We start from the raw sequence: 20,238 nt of genomic DNA, 5'->3' as shown, positions 1-20,238 counted from the left end.
CAAGAGCACTTCCTCAACTCAGTCATGCATCAGTAGTGCACCAAACTTAAACTCAAGTCAATGACATGTCAGAGCTGCACTCGTTTAACTGTACTATGCATCTTAATTCCTAATATTTACTGCATCGGTAAGAAAGTCGGCTCGGACAATATTACTGACCTGTGTGGGCAGTCTTTGCATATTTTCTGGTCAGAGAAAATGCCCTGGAATGTATTTTTGAAGATCTGCTCTCTTCCAATTTTCTGAAGGCAAAAAAAAAAAAAAAAAAAATAATCATTATATATTGCCAATTACGATACATACAGAACACTTTTTCCATGGAATAAAAACATGGGTTCTATTCCCTTCTAGCGGGTTTACTGATGGCATGCAATATTATTATAACATCGCTTATCCTCTGTGTATTACGCCACTCTACCCAATGGCATACATGCCAAGTTATACGGTTTCCCCGTACTTTGTACGGGAAAATGCAATTTTTTGGCTAATACGGCGTACACTGATTTTCATACGGGAAAATTACGTTTTGTATCAGAGGTTTTTTTCTGTTACTCCGAGAAAATTTTCTTAGTATCCACCATTTATTTTTTCAAAACACGTATGCCCAATGAAACTAGCCTGGCAAGCCAGACTAAATGTGAATATTTAGTCTGGTCTCGGTCGTAGACATTTCCGAAGGGTGTGGGAGGAACAACCCGTTGTCTTTCAAACTGTCTCTGTGCGTATAGGCCAACGCTCTGACCAATCAGCGCAACAGTGACTGTGACGTAGTCAGAGCGACAGAAAGCAGTGGGGGAGGCCTTGAAATAAAGAATTTTTCAAAATGCGTATTAATTAATAAACAGGTTCTAGATATTAAGAAGTTTGGAGATAATGACCACAAGTTTGGAGTCTGTACCACATACTTAACATACACTCATTTTTTTTTCAAGTGTTTTTCAAGTGTTTGCTTAAACTGTTTGAGAGTTTTTATTTAGTGGTGTTTGGTGAAATAATTTCCCTTAAATTTAAAATAACGGGAAAATAAGAAACAATCAAAAAGTAATGTTTCAAAGCTGTTTATTAATTCTTCGTACTGCACAAACTAGCCCCATCCTTTTGGCTACGAGCGGAGCTAGCTGGTAGATCAGACTTTTGCCATAGCCGGTCGGCAAAACAGCGAAAACGTCCTTCTTAAAAAGGAATGAGCGGAGAGCCTCTTCCTGCTCATGTTTCAACGAAAACTCCAAGTCTAATTCTTCTAAAACTGATTCCAAAGCGGAGTCAAACGAGCACTGTTCACTAGCCGTAGCCATCTTTCCTGCTGTGCTTTCTCCAGCGTCGCGCAGCTTTGCCGTCACTCCTGCAAAAGCCCGCCCAAAGAATCCAAACAAAAACCTTGCGTTGTGATTGGCGGGCACAATTTGATGCCCGGGGTGTTTTGTTGATATGGTGCGAGGCTAGACCCACTCGCTAGGCAAAAACATTTTTGGCCGCTAGGTGGGTGGGTCTAGTTTACTAGGCTACAATGAAACGGAACTATTTTCGATTTATGTCGTTTTATAGTTGCACATGGTTTTCTCGGTCATTTAAGTACATCGGCTCGGACCGTCCAGACTTCTGTGATGACTGCAGAAGTTATTTTCTGCCAAGTTCTCGTGGAACACAATATCCCCCCGACTGTGGCAGACCATTTATCGCAGCTAGCAAAAAAAAAAAAAACTTTTCCCGATTCAAAGACTGCACAGGTAAGCATTTGTTTTTTTTGTTTAAAAAAAAAAGTTTTTACTGTTCGCATGTAGGAAAGCTTCCTCCATTATGATGATAATTTAGGGAGGCAATACTGGGAGTTGCCGTTTATACAACGGCAACTGTAGTTACCCGGCGATTTATGGTTTCGCATCCCTAAACATTTTAATTGCTGATAGACATTATATGTAGACACAGATGACCAACACCCGTTACTACCATCAGTCTTCAGTAAACTGGAAAAGTACTGAATGAAGAGTAATGGTGGTAATGACTGCTCTGGGTGTTGCCAGGTTTCCAATGCCGAAACAACTTTCCTGCTTTGCTGTGCCTCCCACATACCATAGCAATGCAGATAGTGAGAGGGCTTTCATTTGTTAGGAAAATTCATCCTGAGTACAGAAAAAATATGGCTGCAGACACATGAACTGCATATCTGCAAATTAAAATGAACTGTGACGAGGAGCTACAACTGCTACCCAAGCAGTGATATTATAGCTAGTGCCAAATCTGCAACATCTTTGTACAGCAAAGAACACTCCGTAAAGGAATAAGATTTACACTACCGTTCAAAAGTTTGGGGTCACTTTGAAATGTCCTTATTTTTGAAAGAAAAGCACTGTTCTTTTCAATGAAGATCACTTTAAACTAATCAGAAATCCACTCTATACATTGCTAATGTGGTAAATGACTATTCTAGCTGCAAATGTCTGGTTTTTGGTGCAATATCTCCATAGGTGTATAGAGGCCCATTTCCAGCAACTCTCACTCCAGTGTTCTAATGGTACAATGTGTTTGCTCATTGCCTCAGAAGGCTAATGGATGATTAGAAAACCCTTGTACAATCATGTTAGCACAGCTGAAAACAGTTGAGCTCTTTAGAGAAGCTATAAAACTGACCTTCCTTTGAGCAGATTGAGTTTCTGGAGCATCACATTTGTGGGGTCGATTAAATGCTCAAAATGGCCAGAAAAATGGCTTGACGATATTTTCTATTCATTTTACGACTTATGGTGGTAAATAAAAGTGTGACTTTTCATGGAAAAACACAAAATTGTCTGGGTGACCCCAAACTTTTGAACGGTAGTGTAAATTCTTGTTATAAATGACTGGGAAGATTTTCAATTTAACTTCATAACTTAATATTTTCACTTATCCTTGTTTACATAATATACTTGATGTGGTTCCGTCATCTTTAGTTGGATCGAACACTGCTTTTTCCTCAAATGGAACTTTTACTAACCTTCATTTACTGTTTGACATAATTATATATAAAATTTATTACATGTAACCTACTATTTTAATTAACATACCTACTTAAGTACTGCTGTTATATTTCTAGTAATTTTCTTTGGTGGAGTGTAATATTGTAGGTGATGTCAACACTTGTCAAATAGAACTTTGTGTAGTTTTTATGAACTATTTAATATTAATACATCTTATTTGCACAATTTACATCGATAATTCTGGTATTACTGATACAGTGTATATTAAATAATTAAGTTTATAGTTCAGTCAGTCAGTCATTCTCGTTAGTAGATAATTGTTTACTTGACTGGACATAGAGTCCTTTTTAATTCAGTTGTTTTCTCTGGGATCTAAAATGTCTTTTTATTCAGTACATGCATGTGATCCCGTTAACTTGATGCAGTGTGATAAATACGCCTATTACAATAGGAGTGTATAATGTGGAATAAAACCATCGGTGCTTTGGATTATATATTGGAATTTTTTCTCATGTATAAGAGCTCATGGGTGTATGTAAGGGAAAAGTACAGATTTTGTAAGGGCATGGGGAACTAAAGGTTGACATGTATGCAATGGAGAACGAGCGTGCAATATTGCTACAATATTGCACGTTGTCAAAACAACACAGAAAACTTCCGCGCTAGCAAGCGGCTAACAATTTGTAAACAAACATGACCGTCAGGTTTGTGTCATTAAAAACGGAAGATTTTGAGAGAATTTTGGGTGCCAAGCCACTCCGTTGTGTGGAGCTGTCCATGTTGATTTTAAAATTAACTAAGTAAATTACACAGGGAAAGTAATAATAATAATGATAATATTCAGCTTGACTGCACTGGCGTCGGCCTTCGTGAACACTACACTGGCTGGATGGTAACTGGACTGCCGCGCTAACAGCACTGAGTCGTGGGTAAGCTTGCGTTGGCCTATGCTAATGCTCCTACTCAATGCTACACTGGCTAGAAAGTAACTGGACCACTGTGCTAACAGCACCGAGTCGCAGATAAGCTTGCGTTGGCCTACGCTAACACTCCTATTCAATGCTACACCGGCTAGAAAGTAACTGGACTGCCGCACTAACAGCACCGAGTCGCAGATAAGCTTGTGTTGGCCTAGGCTAACGCTCCTACTCAATGCTACACCGGCTAGAAAGTAACTGGACCGCCATACTAACAGCACAGAGTCGCGGGTAAGCTTGCGTTGGCCTATGCTAATGCTCCTACTCAATTCTACACCGGCTAGAAAGTAACTGGACTGCTGTGCTAACAGCACCGAGTCGCGGATAAGCTTGCGTTGGCCTACGCTAATGTTCCTACTCAATGCTACACTGGCTAGAAAGTAACTGGACTGCCACGCTAACAGCACCGAGTCGCGGATAAGCTTGCGTTGGCCTATGCTAACGCTCCTATTCAATGTTACACCGGCTAGAAAGCAAGTGGACTGTCGCACGAACAGCACTGAGTTACAGGTAAGCTTGCATTGGCCTACGAGAATGTTGATATGGAGTGTGTGTATGTACAATAATAATAATAATAATAATAATCTTATCTCATTATCTCTAGCAGCTTTATCCTGTTCTACAGGGTCGCAGGCAAGCTGGAGCCTATCCCAGCTGACTAACGGGCGAAAGGCGGGGTACACCCTGGACAAGTCGCCAGGTCATCACAGGGCTGACACATAGACACAGACAACCATTCACACTCACATTCACACCTACGGTCAATTTAGAGTCACCAGTTAACCTAACCTGCATGTCTTTGGACTGTGGGGGAAACCGGATCACCCGGAGGAAACCCACGCGGACACGGGGAGAACATGCAAACTCCACACAGAAAGGCCCTCGCTGGCCACGGGGGTCGAACCCGGACCTTCTTGCTGTGAGGCGACAGCGCTAACCACTACACCACCGTGCCACCAATAATAATAATAAATAACAATAATGGCTTTTTCCCCCCATGGTATATCAGATATATTCCATTCAGCTAGCATGATACTGAACTCGTCTTCAACTTGTTCAATATCATGCTAGCAGAATGGAATATATCTGATATACCACTCAAAGCCAGCCAACATTATTTAATTATACAACAGTAACTACCAACTAGGCAGCACGGTGATGTAGTGGTTAGCGCTGTCGCCTCACAGCAAGAAGGTCCTGGGTTCGAGCCCCGTGGCCAGCGAGGGCCTTTCTGTGCGGAGTTTGCATGTTCTCCCCGTGTCCGCGTGGGTTTCCTCCGGGTGCTCCGGTTTCCCCCACAGTCCAAAGACATGCAGGTTAGGTTAACTGGTGACTCTAAATTGACCGTAGGTGTGAATGTGAATGGTTGTCTGTGTCTATGTGTCAGCCCTGTGATGACCTGGCGACTTGTCCAGGGTGTACCCCGCCTTTCGCCCGTAGTCAGCTGGGATAGGCTCCAGCTTGCCTGCGACCCTGTAGAACAGGATAAAGTGGCTACAGATAACTACCAACTAATGTGACTGGAGCGACGATGTTACGCAACAGCATTGAGACATTTCACTATTTGCATCACTCCACTTGTCTGTGCCCACTCCATAAAATTCCACTTCTAGACGGACTATGGGTGGTCAGTAAGTCTGAGAGATATATGGCAACATGCAGCACGTTCGTATCCAGTTGCAGCTTCTTGGGAACCATCATTTTCCCATGCTCTTTCACTGACGGAGCACAAATAAACAATATTTGGCCTCATTGTGTCTGAAATGTCAAGAGAACTGTTGCATAAAAGTAACATTTACCCCAGAGCTGGGAAAATGTTACCACACCCAGTCATAATCTCAGTCTTCCATTTTATGGAACAGAATGTGATTTTGTTTTTTGACGACTATTAACTGCTGGTCTCATAACGGAGCCAATTTTGCACATAATTTTAATTTCGCACTGATGTTTCAATGCTTTTCATACACTTCTATATATTCTGAATGCGTCAAATTTTAGTTAACTTTTATTCTCCCTTATATATTGTTGAATGATGATTCACACTGTTGCACAAAAGCACTGGGATTAAAGGAACAGTCCACCGTGCTTCCATAATGAAATATGCTCTTATCTGAATTGAGACAAGCTGCTCCGTACCTCTCCGAGCTTTGCGCGACCTCCCAGTCAGTCAGACGCGCTGTCACTCCTGTTAGCAATGTAGCTAGGCTCAGCATGGCCAATGGTATTTTTTTGGGGCTGTAGTTAGATGCGACCAAACTCTTCCACGTTTTTCCTGTTTACATAGGTTTATATGACCAGTGACATGAAACAAGTTCAGTTACACAAATTGAAACGTGGCGATTTTCTATGCTATGGAAAGTCCGCACTATAATGACAGGCGTACTAACACCTTCTGCGCGCTTCGACAGCGCATTGATACCTTCACTCCTGTTTTTTTTTCTCTCCCCCGCCCCCCCTAACTTCCATCAATACAACCAACGTGACCACCAAGACAAGTAGCCTGCACTCCTTGGAACACAGTCTAGTCAGGAGGGCGGGGGAGAGGGGGAAAACAGGAGTGAAGGTATCAATGCACTGCTGAAGCGCGCAGAAGGTGTTAGTATGCCTGTCATTATAGTGCCGACTTTCCATAGCATAGAAAATCGCTACGTTTCAATTTGTGTAACTGAACTTGTTTCATATCACTGGTCATATAAACCTATGTAAACAGGAAAAACGCGGAAGAGTTTGGTCGCATCTAACTACAGCCCCAAAAACTACCATTGGCCATGCTGAGCCTAGCTACATTGCTAACAGGAGTGACAGCGCGTCTGACTGACTGGGAGGTCGTGCAAAGCTCGGAGAGGTACGGCTCAGCTCGTCTCAATTCAGAGAAGAACATATTTCATTATGGAAGTACGGTGGACTGTTCCTTTAAGGGTGATGGCGCAATATTTTAACACTTTCTGCTAATTTTATGTTTTATAGCATTACATTTATACCCGTGTTTAATGGTACAATACTTTAACAGTCATATATTCCAGAGCATTATATTTATAGGTGTTTTGAGCTGCATTGGGATGCTGCTGCTGCCAAACAAAATTTCATTGTAAATTCTTTTACGATGACAAAGATTCTGATCTGATCGAAGGTCAGACTTGCAAACGTGCTGTCTGCTACTGAGCTTGCTCCGTGATGAATTTAAAACGATTTACATCATCGTTAGGATAATGAGGGTATAGAAAACATTTATGTTTGATGGAAAAACCCTTTTAAATATGTATAAGACTTTCAGAGAAACTACTGAGGATTTTATTTCACGTTGCTTTGCCAGTTTACAAATAACGAGCTAGTAAGCTAACTACTTACCTTCAGGTGCTCATCCAACTGGTCCACCAGGCTGGTGAAGAACTCGTAGGCATCCTGCTGCTCTCGCACATACAGCTCCTTGTTCCACATCTTAAAGATCTGCACAGATACATTTAGCATTTTAACATTAACACCATCCCCAAAATCAGTATTTTTATTGAGCATGACGTGACCATTTTCTGTTAACCGAATACAAGTTGGTCAACACTGTTCACCTTCCAGAAGTTCTCAGGCACATAGTACTGCAACTTGCTCTCCATCAGATGGCCAAAAAGGGACTGCACTTGACAGAACACACTCTCCTCTGGGTTCTCGGTGTCATCTTCTATCGACAGGATAGCCTGGCACAAACATTTAAAAATGTCCTATTAGACAATGCTGAGACACTTGCAGCATACAAGAATTATTTCTCAAATTAAAAAAAAAAAAAGATTAACAATAATGATTAAAAAAAAACACAAACAAAACCCATTACTGTAGTAACTAGCGCCATCTTGTGGAAATAGAGTGTTAAGAGGACTAAGCTCATACCAAACGGACACCATCAATAATTTGTGAATATCATTTTAGTGATGTGTATATACTATAAAATGGACCAGACATATGAACTGATGGCCAGAATGAAGCGATTACCACATTTCTGATCAGAAACGAACATTTATTTTGATAGTTCAAGTTCAGTGTTTGTCATATGCACAGTAAGGACATGTCCTCTTGCACAATGAAAATTTAGTTTGCTGTCCACCATGAATGTCAATTACAAATACATACATGTTATTTACCAGCTGGGAGGTCCGTATCGTGAAATACCGTGACCGAGGTCTTGAAAGTACTGATCGAGGCCCTCTGGGCCGAGCTGGTAAATAATATATTTATTTTTTTCTTTACTAAATTCTAACAGAAAATGAGAGTGCCCAAAAGGGAAAACCGAGCCAAGCCGCCATTTTGAATCCTCATTCACGGCTGTAATGCAAATTGCTTCCTCCTCGGTATACAAGTGCACTTCCATGGCAGGAAAAAAACAAAAAAAACAAACTACATTTTGCCGCCTATGCAGTCCCCTATTTATACAAATGGGAGTTATTCAGGATTCAGCCATGTTTTTGCTCGGTGTTAGCAAGTTACAGGTTTTTAGCTTTCTCCTGAAATGTTTTCTTTTATTTCTTCTTCCTCAGGGTAGCAAAACTCGCTTTCACTGTGAACACTGTCGTTATCGCCATCCATGCTGTAAAATTAATGCCATTTTGAATCCTCATTCACGGCTGTAATGCAAATTGCTTCCTCCTCGGTATCCAGGTGCACTTCCATGGCAGGAAAAAAAAAAAAAACCTACATTTTGCCGCCTATGTAGTCCCCTATTTATACAAATGGGAGTTATTCAGGATTCAGCCATGTTTTTGCTCAGCGTTAGCAAGTTACAGGTTTTTAGCTTTCTCCTGAAATGTTTTATTTTATTTCTTCTTCCTCAGGGTAGTAAAACTCGCTTTCGCTGTGTGAACACTGTTGTTATCGCTATCCATGCTGTAAAATTAATGCTATTCTCCTGAGAAATGCTGGCAAAAATTTACAAGATTTTTGATAATCTTATAAATAAATCTTATTTAAAAAAAAAGATAAATGTTGACAAAAAAAATGCTACTACGTTTGTTGCTGTTGTGAATGAGCGAGTCGCCAGAGGTCTGTAACCGGGGTCCGTATTGTAGGATACGAACCTGCTCGCCAGCCAATCAGGAGCGCAGGATTTGGACCGAGAAAAAAATAAAAATAAATAAATAGGCAGGAAGAAATAATACCAAGTAAAGGCAATGTAGTGTAAAATAAAAGCCAAAAAAACCCCAAACAAACCCAGTATTGTAGAAAATAAAGGTAAATGTAAAAAATGTAAAAAAAAAAAAAAAAAAAGGCAGTAATGTGCAAATATGTGCAAACAAATGTAAACAGTCAAGAACAGTTTACAGGGAGAGAGTCCATGGTTATAGACTCCTGTCAGCTGTTCAGGAGTCTGATGGTGAATTTGATCGTGATAGTGAATTTGATGGCACTGGTGTACCCCGCCTTTCGCCCGTAGTCAGCTGGGATAGGCTCCAGCTTGCCTGCGACCCTGTAGAACAGGATAAAGCGGCTAGAGATAATGAGATGAGATGGTGCACACACCTCAGGTAAGCCAGGCTGCATATAGAGTTGCTGAAAGACAGCGTTCATGTAGCAGGTTGCCCCACCGTTCTTCAGTCCCACAAACCCCGATATGGAGCGGCCATCCACCGGTGGGAGGTACTGAGGCGGCAAACACAAAGGTCACAGTGCATCTTACTTGCCTTTTAACTTCAAGTGTGACAACACACCTTATATACACAACCACTGTCCATTAGACTAAGAACACCTGCACGTTTACACAATTATCCAATCATGTGGCAACACTGCACAACAGTCTCTAGAGTCTACACATGAGGTGATTTAAAAAAAAAAAAAAAAAAATTCAGATATCACATCCCCCCCCATTCTGATTAACTCAAGCTCTGTATCGACATGATTTTATGCATTATACTGCTGTCACATTACTGGCTGTTTGGATAACTGCATGAATGAACAGGATCGAATAACGTGGCCAGTGAGTATAATTCGATGTTTTTAGTCGAAAAAAAGGATTAAAAACTTACATCAAACTCCTTAGAAAGAGAGGGGTCGGACTGGTGGTGCATAGAGAGCAGCTCTCGAGTGATGAGCTGCAAATTGGTGATGGAGCTGTCAGCCAACATCACCAACACCTCATACGCTGCTAACCGACTGCTGACTGTACTGCACCTGGGAAGAAGACAAAAAGGGAGCGAGTGTGAGAAAGCGTGTGACTATGTGGGCGAGTGTGATTGCTAATGTACAATCAGAACAAATTCCACTGCGGGAATAGTATTCAAACCTTTATAATAGTTACACAGTCTAGGGAACAAAATATGCACGAGCCCGTTTATTTAAAAAAAGAAAGATGTGTCCTGTGTCACGCACGACGTGTGTATAATTTTAATATAACAGCATGGTTCGGACAGTCATTCTGGCTGAAACCTGAATGACATGTTTAGATTATTGTGCTCCTTCTTTTTTATATATAATGCCAGCTGCTCCACGTAATCTAAAACTAACAAAAAGCAGATTTTAAAAAAATGGTTGCGTTATTTTTTTAGATGTTTATTTTAACATTTATGAATGGAGTCAAGGTTGTAAGTGCTTGGTAAGGGTGTGTTTGTGTATAATGTTTCCCGCAGGATGTTGTAAGACTATGGTAGATGAACGTCACTTGGACCCTCTAGGGCAGTGTTTCCCAACCTTTCTTGAGCCACGGCACATATTTTACATTCGAAAAATCCCACGGCACACCACCAAATAAAAATGTCACAAAAAAGTATAGATAATGAAATATAATGATCATCTAGTCTCAATTTACTCGCAATTTACTTACTCGGTGTGAAACCTGGGCCTGTTTAGTTGAACACAAAGCTGACATACTCACAGGAATTGAAGAAAGACACACACGAAGATCTTCAACAGCTCTGAGTCACTCTCCTTTTTTTAGTTTTTACAGCAGTCATGCTTGAAAAGCCCAGCTCGCATAGATAGGTTGAAGAAAATCACCTTTTTTTGCTTTCTTCTGACCTCTACTCATACTAGGGCCTTCATCTGGGTCAGAATGCTCTCCAGGGCCCAGTTTGGATTGTGTACTTTTTCAAATATTCATCCATCGCTATCACACCCAAAGCATTACTAATTCTATTGTTTGAATGGCAACAGATAGATACACAGGTTAATTAGCTACCTGCTGCCATCTAGTGGAAGAGTATTTAATTGTTCTGCCTGTCACTATATGTCGCTGGCATAGACGAACAGAGACGAATTATTTGCAGTAAATAAATAATAATTTTTGGAACAATTGAGTGAAATTAGATAATTTCCCACGGTACACCTGATCATCTCTCACGGCACACTAATGTGCCGCGACACAGTGGTTGGGAATCACCGCTCTAGGGGGCCGGGGACATGCTTCCTTGAAAGAAAAGTTTGTACAAGTTAAATGCATCAATCTGGTGCTCTCTGAGAGCAAAATTAAGAGAGTTTTGATCTGTGAAGAACTCTGTGCTCTGAACAATTTTGTGCTTTAGTAAGTTAATCAAAAACACACTGGTTGTATAGGTATGAATGGTGAGGACACAGCAAAAAAGGTCACAACCACAAAGCATGTAAAAGAGTTTAACGGTTTATGAATCGTCAAAAAAAATATTAATCTGTCAAAGAAATGAAGCAGGAGTGCTTACCCATATTCAACTGACATTTACTTACTTACGGAAATATTAGAGAAGATACAGAATAATATACAGAACTTGAGCCAAAAATAGACCCATTTTAAACTTAATACTTGATTAATTACCGCTACTCCAACTTGATTAGTTAATATTACAAGTACCCAAACGTTACATGAAGAGCCAACTTGCTCCTCGGATGCTGAAAATAGTCACCTTGTCAGAGCAAGTGCATGACCTGTATGTTTGCTGCCGGAGTGGCCGCAGCAAAGACCTCAGAACTTGCTGAAACATCACAGTCGCTCTGGTTAGAGCATGCAGTCGTGTTTTGAAGGACGGAAATACACTACTGGATGTCTTAGCAGTGTTGACGTCAACACAAACAAGCTAAATCTCCTTAAATTCAACAGAGCACTATTTTAAGGGAGGAAAAGTAAGTCGGACACAACGGCGTTAACGGTCGCTAACTAAGCCAAAGTTAGATTGGGGCTCCGCGACTGTGTGTCTGATGTGGTAGTCTGCAGCACGGGGGCTCCACAGGGTACAGTGCTCTCTCCTTTACTCTTTACACATCTGACTTCAGCTACAACACGGACAGCTGCCACCTCCAGAAGTTCTCTGATGATACAGCCATCGTTGGACGTGTGTCAGAGGGGGACGATCTGGAGTACAGAGAGGTCATCACCAACTTTGTCGCCTGGTGCGAAGTGAAGCACCTGCGCATCAACGCCAGCAAGACAAAGGAGATGGTGATCGATTTCAGAAGGACGGTTTCCCAAATTGCACCAGTGAACATCCAGAGTTTGGACATTGAGATCGTGGAGGAGTACAAATACCTGGGTGTTCACCTTAACAACAAACTGGACTGGACTAACAACACAGATGTCCTGTACAAGAAGGGCCAAAGTCGTCTCCACCTCTTGAGAAGACTGAGGTCTTTTGGTGTGTGCAGGACACTGCTTAGGACTTTTTATGACTCTGTGGTAGCATCAGCGATTTTCTACGCTGTGGTCTGCTGGGGCTGTGGAAGTTCAGAGAGGGACAGGAAGAAACTTGATAAACTGGTCAGAAGGGCAGGCTCAGTCTTGAACTGTCCTCTGGACTCCACTGAGGTAGTGGGTGAGAGGAGGATGTTAGCCAAGCTGACCTCAATCATGGAGAACCCCTCTCACCCCCTACATGAGGCTGTGGGGGCTTCAAGCAGCTCTTTTAGTAGTAGACTGCTACACCCACGGTGTAAGAAGGAGAGATACCACAGGTCATTCATACCTACTGCTGTCAGACTGTATAACATCCACAACTTGTAACGTAGCACCAATAACCTGTTTGTCGTTATATTTGCACTACTTCACCACTACTACCTCTGCCATCTCTCATCGATGCAATTATTATGTGTAATAATATAGGCCCTAAACTATTTTTATGCATACTTATATGTATATATAAATATTATTTATGTATGTGTGTATATATACAGAGTCTACTTATAATGTAGCCTAGTAAACTAGACCCACCCGCCTAGCGGCCAAAAATATTTTTGCGTAGCGAGTGGGTCTAGCCTCGCACCGTATAAACAAAAACACCCCGGGCATCAAATCGTGCCCGCCAATCACAACGCAAGGTTTTTGTTTGAATTCTTTGGGCGGGCTTTTGCAGGAGTGACGACAAAGCTGCGCGACGCTGGAGAAAGCACAACAGGAAAGATGGCTACGGCTAGTGAACAGCGCGCATTTGACTCCGCTTTGGAATCAGTTTTAAAAGAATTAGACTTGGAGTTTTCGTTGAAACATGAGCAGGAAGAGGCTCTCCGCTCATTCCTTTTCAAGAAGGACATTTTCGCTGTTTTGCCGACCATCTATGGCAAAAGTCTGATCTACCAGCTGGCTCCGCTCGTAGCCAAAAGGATGGGGCTAGTTTGTGCAGTACGAAGAATTAATAAACGGCTTTGAAGCATTACTTTTTGATTGTTTCTTATTTTCCCGTTATTTTAAATTTAAGGGAAATTATTTCACCAAACACCACTAAATAAAAACTCTCAAAAACAGTTTAAGCAAACCCTTGAAAAACACTTGAAAAAAAATAAGAGTTATGTGGTACAGACTCCAAACTTGTGGTCATTATCTCCAAACTTCTTAATATCTAGAACCTGTTTATTAATTAATACGCATTTTGAAAAATTATTTATTTCAAGGCCTCCCCCACTGCTTTCTGTCGCTCTGACTACGTCACAGTCACTGTTGCGCTGATTGGTCAGAGCGTTGGCCTATACGCACAGAGACAGTTTGAAAGACAGCGGGTTGTTCCTCCCACACCCGTCGGAAATGTCTACGGATCGAGGCCAGACTAAATATTCACATTTAGTCTGGCTTGCCAGGCTACTTATAATGTGCAATTTTTTCTGAGCCTCTCAATTAGGCAATTTTTCTATACTTTTTCACGGTAGATAATGCAAATAGCCTTCTGTATTTAATCCTTCGTTTGTCTAATTTTTATTTCAGTTTTGTTATCTGTTTGACATTTTCTTGCTACTGTAACACGTGAATTTCCCCGATGTGGTATGAATAAAGTGAATCTAATCTAATCTAATCTAATCTAATCTAATCTAATCTAATTAACGTTAAGTACCAATGATAACATCTGCACTGAAGTTATCTGTTTGCTGTCTTACACTGATTGTGTTTGGATTAGTGGACAGCTGCAGTGGATCCGATAATGTTAACGATAATGTCATCTCAAATCAAATGTGTCAAATTGTGTCCTCAAAATGACTCGTGTCTCGTATGCAGCCAGGTGATGCGAGTCCTGTGTGCAGCGGGGGAGGGGGACTGGTTGTTGGAAGTGGTGTGTATGTACTCACTTTGGGTGGAAGTCATGGAGAGGAGCGGTGCTGCTGGAAGGGTTGTTGCTATTCAGGATAATGCGTGATGCCCGAAACAGGAAGTCATCCAACAGCTGCTGGATAAGGGACGGACCTGAACGCAAAAGACAAAGCAAGTCATTTACAGCTTTCACCGAAAAGCCAAAACATACATGTGTGCTCAAAGGCACAGGCAACATACTGCTAATTAACGTTTGTCAGAGTGCATGCGAATGACCGGTCAATTGAATATTGTGTTTGAATGAAACAGACGAACCAAACTGCTCTTTCTCATTGCCACACAGTGAGAGCAGGGTCTTAATGAGGCGCAGATGGCTGGCCTGCAGGATGTTGTCAGCCTCGCTGGTCTCCAGCTCACTGGTCCACGTTGGCTCAAAGTTATCCAGCCAACTGATCTCATCCTCCAACATAAGTGCCGGGCTGATCTCCAGTTGCTCCATCTCCGTGTCTTTCGAAAAACAAAGCAGTAATTTACATGGGAATTGAACTCATTTCAACTGATTCCTCAGAATCACAGTCAGTCGAGACAGTCTCTGGTATTTGTGATATTTATATATTGTCAAGTGCGTCGTGATTAGCGACGCAATGGTGCTACATGACAAACCTACCAGTAAAATCCACCATCGTTTTCTCACTCTCTTCTGCTTTCACAAGATAAAAAAAAACAAAACCGCACAAACATGATTGTGGATTAGCACACTTACTCGTCAGATCATCCAGGAGTTGACATCGCAGGTCAAAATACTCTGTGCACTGTGAAAGCAACCTAAAGAAACAAACAACCACTGCTTCATCTGGAGTATATATACACACACACACACTACTTCAGAACACACACAGAGATAGACGCGAAGACAGGAAGTTCATCTTCGAGTGGTGACTATATTTTTACATTAACAGCATTTAGCAGACACTCTTATCCAGAGCGACGTACAACATACCCAGAGGAGCCTAGGGAGCAGTTAGGTGACTTGCTCAAGGTCATGGTTAGAGAAGCAGCTTTGGGACCAAAAGGTCACTGGTTCGATTCCCTGGACCAGCAGGAATGGCTGAAGTGCCTTTGAGCAAGGCATCTAACCTCCAATTGTTCCACAGGCTGCTCTGGGTCTGTTGTACATTGCTCTGGATAAGAGCGTCTCCTAAATGCCTGTAATATAATGTATTATTATACATACAGGCCACTTTTTCCATGGAATAAAAACATTTTTTTCGCGGTCCAGTTTCCATCAAATCCTGCGCTCTGATTGGCTGGCAAGCGGGTCCGTATCCTACGACACGGACCCCGGTTATGGACCTCTGGTGACTTGCTCGTTCACAGCAACAACAAACATAGTAGCATTTTTTGTCAACATTTATATCTTTTTTTTAATAAGATTTATTTATAAGATTATCAAAAATCATAAATTTTTGCCAGCATTTCTCAAGAGAATAGCATTAATTTTACAGCATGGATAGCGATAACGACAGTGTTCACAGCGAAAGCGAGTTTTACTACCCTGAGGAAGAAGAAATAAAAGAAAACATTTCAGGAGAAAGCTAAAAACCTGTAACTGCTGCTAACGCCGAGCAAAAACATGGCTGAATCCTGAATGACTCAATTTTGTATAAATAGGGGACTACATAGGCGGCAAAATGTAGTTTTTTCCTGCCATGGAAGTGCACTTGTATACCGAGGAGGAAGCAATTTGCATTACAGCCGTGAACGAGGATTCAAAATGGCGGCTCGGTTTTCCCTTTCAGGCGCTCTCGTTTACTGTTAGAATTTGGTAAAGAAAAAAATAAATATATTATTTACCAGCTTAAGGTCGGTCCGTATGGTGAAATACCGTGACCTCGGCCTTGAATACTGACCTCGGCCCAGAGGGCCTCGCTCAGTACTTTCAAGACCTCGGTCACGGTATTTCACCATAGGGACCTCCCAGCTGGTAAATGACAAATATGTATTTTATTCCCTTCTAGCAGGTTTCATTAATTTGGTTTGACAGCATGCGAAATTAAATAAAAATTTAACCAATAAAAATTTCTGTCTGAAAACTTTCATGAGACTTTTTCTGAAGATAATCTGTGCCATTTTTGGTGAAGATTGGACAAAATTTGTGGCATGTTTTAATCCTTGCCATAAAATCCAATATGGCGGCCACATCAATTAGTTTGACATGACAAATTGGCATGTCTTCCCCTTGGGATCCCCCCCAGAATCACCAGACACATTAAATCCAGTTCTAAAGTTACATGCATAAATGCACAGCCAAATTTGACTCCCTGGTGGCGCTAGAGCACCCAAGGTGCAAACATAAAACTTGGTGACAATCAATTTTGGGATTTGTTCACAACCAGTGTGGCAACTTTTTACCATACGGTTCTATGGCCTGCCATAGGCTGTGTTCACATTACCAGGCTGAAGTGACTCAAATTAGATTTTTTGCCTTAAAGTGCCATTCCACCATTGGATGTATTTTTTTGGCATAAAATACAACATATTTTATGACAACATGACTAGACAGAGAAATCTTTTAGCTTCAAAATGATATATCAAACATAATTTTTTTGACAACGACAAGTATATTAATTTTGCGACCAAAGTCACCTACCCTTTTAATTTCCGCGCGGTAGTGAAACGTGATGTCATCGGCAGGTTCCCCTTCTTGTGTACCACGTCACGTGTGACGCGGCACAGATTATCAGCAATGGCGGATAGAACGCGATTGTCAGCTTCGGAAAAGAAGCCAAGGAAAATAGCAAGTGATGCCCAAAGGAGACGGTCGATGGTGAATATCGGCACAGCAATCGACAAGTGGAAATCGCGTTCTATCCGCCATTGCTGATAATCTGTGCCACGTCGTACACAAGAAGGGGAACCTGCCGATGACATCACGTTTCACTACCGCGCGGAAATTAAAAGGGTAGGTGACTTTGGTCGCAAAATTAATATACTTGTCGTTGTCAAAAAATTATGTTTGATATATCATTTTGAAGCTAAAAGATTTCTCTGTCTAGTCATGTTGTCATAAAATATATTTGTATTATATATTTTATTATTAAAATACAATATAAAATACAATATTATTTATATTGTATTTTATGCCAAAGAATACATCCAATGGTGGAATGGCACTTTAATGTCAATTCAAGTTTATTCGTACAGCGCTTTTAACAATAGACATTGTCGCAAAGCAGCTTTACAGAAAATTAAAGACTTTAAACAATGAGCTAATTTTATCCCTAATTTATCCCTGATGAGCAAGCCTGCGGCGACGGCAGCAAGGAAAAACTCCCTCAGACGACATGAGGAAGAAACCTCGAGAGGAACCAGACTCAAAAGGGAACCCATCCTCATCTGGGTGTTAACAGATAGCGTGATCATAAATAACTCGCGTCTATAACTGTGTCCTAAATATAGTAGTCACAAAGTGTAACTGTGAAAACAGGAAAATCATGTGGCAGAGCTGATGTTTTCCGGGCTGCGTGGACACAGAAAGCTGATTTTTTTTTCAATTCAGATTTGAGTCACTTTCATACGTGGGCTTAAATCAGATATGTATCTGATCCGTGGCCTTGTAACATGAATGGGAACGGTCAGATGGGAATTCGTGTGGCTTTTTTGCCTATACGCATGCGCGGCTTCATCAGCCAGCACCAGCAAAACAACAATGAAAATAAATAGCTGGGAAAACAGCAAAAAGCTAACCGTCTGGGTCCGCCCCTTCTTGACTTGATCGTGTACAGGTGATGAACTGTTTGCCATCCTCCAGCACAAGATGTGATGCATACGTTAGGTTTTTACTACAAGCTAGTAAGCCTGGTTAGTACTGGGATGGGAGATTGCCTGGAAAGACCAGGCCTCGGCATGGGAGGGACTTTGACACGAGATTTTAATACTACGAGTTGTCTCACAATTATGATTTTTTTTCCCCCTGGTGACACAGATAACTCAAGCAAAAACATATCAATGTGTACTGTTTCGGAGGACAGATGCATTCACAGTTAGATACAAATCACATAATTATGAACGTGAAAAATCAACATAGGCACCCGGCTTCTTCTTTTTTTTTTTGTCTGAAAAGTAGTCTCATGTAATATGCTGTTTTCTTTACTGACATTACATTTTTCTGTCAAATTTAATTACAGGGGTGCATGAAAGTTTGTGAACCCTTTAGAATTTTCTATATTTCTGCATAAATATGACCTAAAACATCATCAGATTTTCACACAAGTCCTAAAAGTAGATAAAGAGAACCCAGTAAAACAAATGAGACAAAAATATTATACTTGCTCATTTATTTATTGAGGAAAATGATCCAATATTACATATCCGTGAGGGGCAAAAGTATGTGAACCTCTAGGATTAGCAGTTAATTTGAAGGTGAAATTAGAGTCAGGTGCTTTCAATCAATGGGATGACAATCAGGTGTGAGTGGGCACCCTGTTTTATTTAAAGAACAGGGATCTATCAAAGTCTGATCTTCACAACACATGTTTGTGGAAGTGTATCATGGCACGAACAAAGGAGATTTCTGAGGACCTCAGAAAAAGCGTTGTTGATGCTCATCAGGCTGGAAAAGGTTACAAAACCATCTCTAAAGAGTTTGGACTCCACTAATCCACAGTCAGACAGATTGTGTACAAATGGAGGAAATTCAAGACCATTGTTACCCTCCCCAGGAGTGGTCGACCAACAAAGATCACTCCAAGAGCAAGGCGTGTAATAGTCGACGAGGTCACAAAGGACCCCAGGGTAACTTCTAAGCAACTGAAGGCCTCTCTCACATTGGCTAATGTTCATGTTCATGAGTCCACCATCAGGAGAACACTGAACAACAATGGTGTGCATGGCAGGGTTGCAAGGAGAAAGCCACTGCTCTCCAAAAAGAACATTGCTGCTCATCTGCAGTTTGCTAAAGATCACGTGGACAAGCCAGAAGGCTATTGGACAAATGTTTTGTGGACAGATGAGACCAAAATAGAACTTTTTGGTTTAAATGAGAAGCGTTATGTTTAGAGAAAGGAAAACACTGCATTCCAGCATAAGAACTTTATCCCATCTGTGAAACATGGTGGTGGTAGTATCATGGTTTGGGCCTGTTTTGCTGCATCTGGGCCAGGATGGCTTGCCATCATTGATGGAACAAGGAACAATTAATTCTGAATTATACCAGCGAATTCTAAAAGAAAATGTCAGGACATCTGTCCATGAACTGAATCTCAAGAGAAGGTGGGTCGTGCAGCAAAACAGCGACCCTAAGCACACAAGTCATTCTACCAAAGAATGGTTAAAGAAGAATAAAGCTAATGTTTTGGAATGGCCAAGTCAAAGTCCTGACCTTAATCCAATGGAAATGTTGTGGAAGGACCTGAAGCGAGCAGTTCATGCGAGGAAACCCACCAACATCCCAGAGTTGAAGCTGTTCTGTACGGAGGAATGGGCTAAAATTCCTCCAAGCCGGTGTGCAGGACTGATCAGCAGTTTACCGGAAACATTTACTTGCAGTTATTGCTGCACAAGGGGGTCACACCAGATACTGAAGGCAAAGGTTCACATACTTTTGCCCCCACAGATATGTAATATTGGATCATTTTCCTCAATAAATAAATGAGCAAGTATAATATTTTTGTCTCATTTGTTTAACTGGGCTCTCTTTATCTACTTTTAGGACTTGTGTGAAAATCTGATGATGTTTTAGGTCATATTTATGCAGAAATATAGAAAATTCTAAAGGGTTCACAAACTTTCATGCACCACTGTAAATGTGCTGGAAAATTAATGATGTTTTCAACTCTAAAATGTTTTCATACTA

At 41.2% G+C, this 20,238-nt stretch overlaps 1 protein-coding gene across 3 annotated transcripts in view; it reads right to left on the bottom strand.

Annotated features, from left to right (window-relative positions):
• Nucleotides 1–20,238, bottom strand: part of usp24 (ubiquitin specific peptidase 24) — a 278,284-nt gene that overhangs the window by 43,211 nt on the left and 214,835 nt on the right. For all 3 annotated transcript variants that reach the window (XM_060917596.1, XM_060917597.1, XM_060917598.1), the window contains 8 exons: nucleotides 15,148–15,209; nucleotides 14,700–14,891; nucleotides 14,423–14,537; nucleotides 9,937–10,081; nucleotides 9,434–9,553; nucleotides 7,495–7,620; nucleotides 7,280–7,378; nucleotides 160–242 (listed from right to left, as the gene is read on the bottom strand). In XM_060917596.1, the coding sequence (XP_060773579.1) occupies nucleotides 160–242; nucleotides 7,280–7,378; nucleotides 7,495–7,620; nucleotides 9,434–9,553; nucleotides 9,937–10,081; nucleotides 14,423–14,537; nucleotides 14,700–14,891; nucleotides 15,148–15,209 (942 nt within the window). The remainder of the gene's footprint in view (nucleotides 1–159; nucleotides 243–7,279; nucleotides 7,379–7,494; nucleotides 7,621–9,433; nucleotides 9,554–9,936; nucleotides 10,082–14,422; nucleotides 14,538–14,699; nucleotides 14,892–15,147; nucleotides 15,210–20,238) is intronic.

This window comes from Neoarius graeffei, chromosome 3, assembly GCF_027579695.1.
Source record: "Neoarius graeffei isolate fNeoGra1 chromosome 3, fNeoGra1.pri, whole genome shotgun sequence".
Taxonomy (NCBI): domain Eukaryota; kingdom Metazoa; phylum Chordata; class Actinopteri; order Siluriformes; family Ariidae; genus Neoarius; species Neoarius graeffei.
Note: the sequence above shows the minus strand (reverse complement) of the source record. Positions and strands in the feature narration are given on the sequence as shown.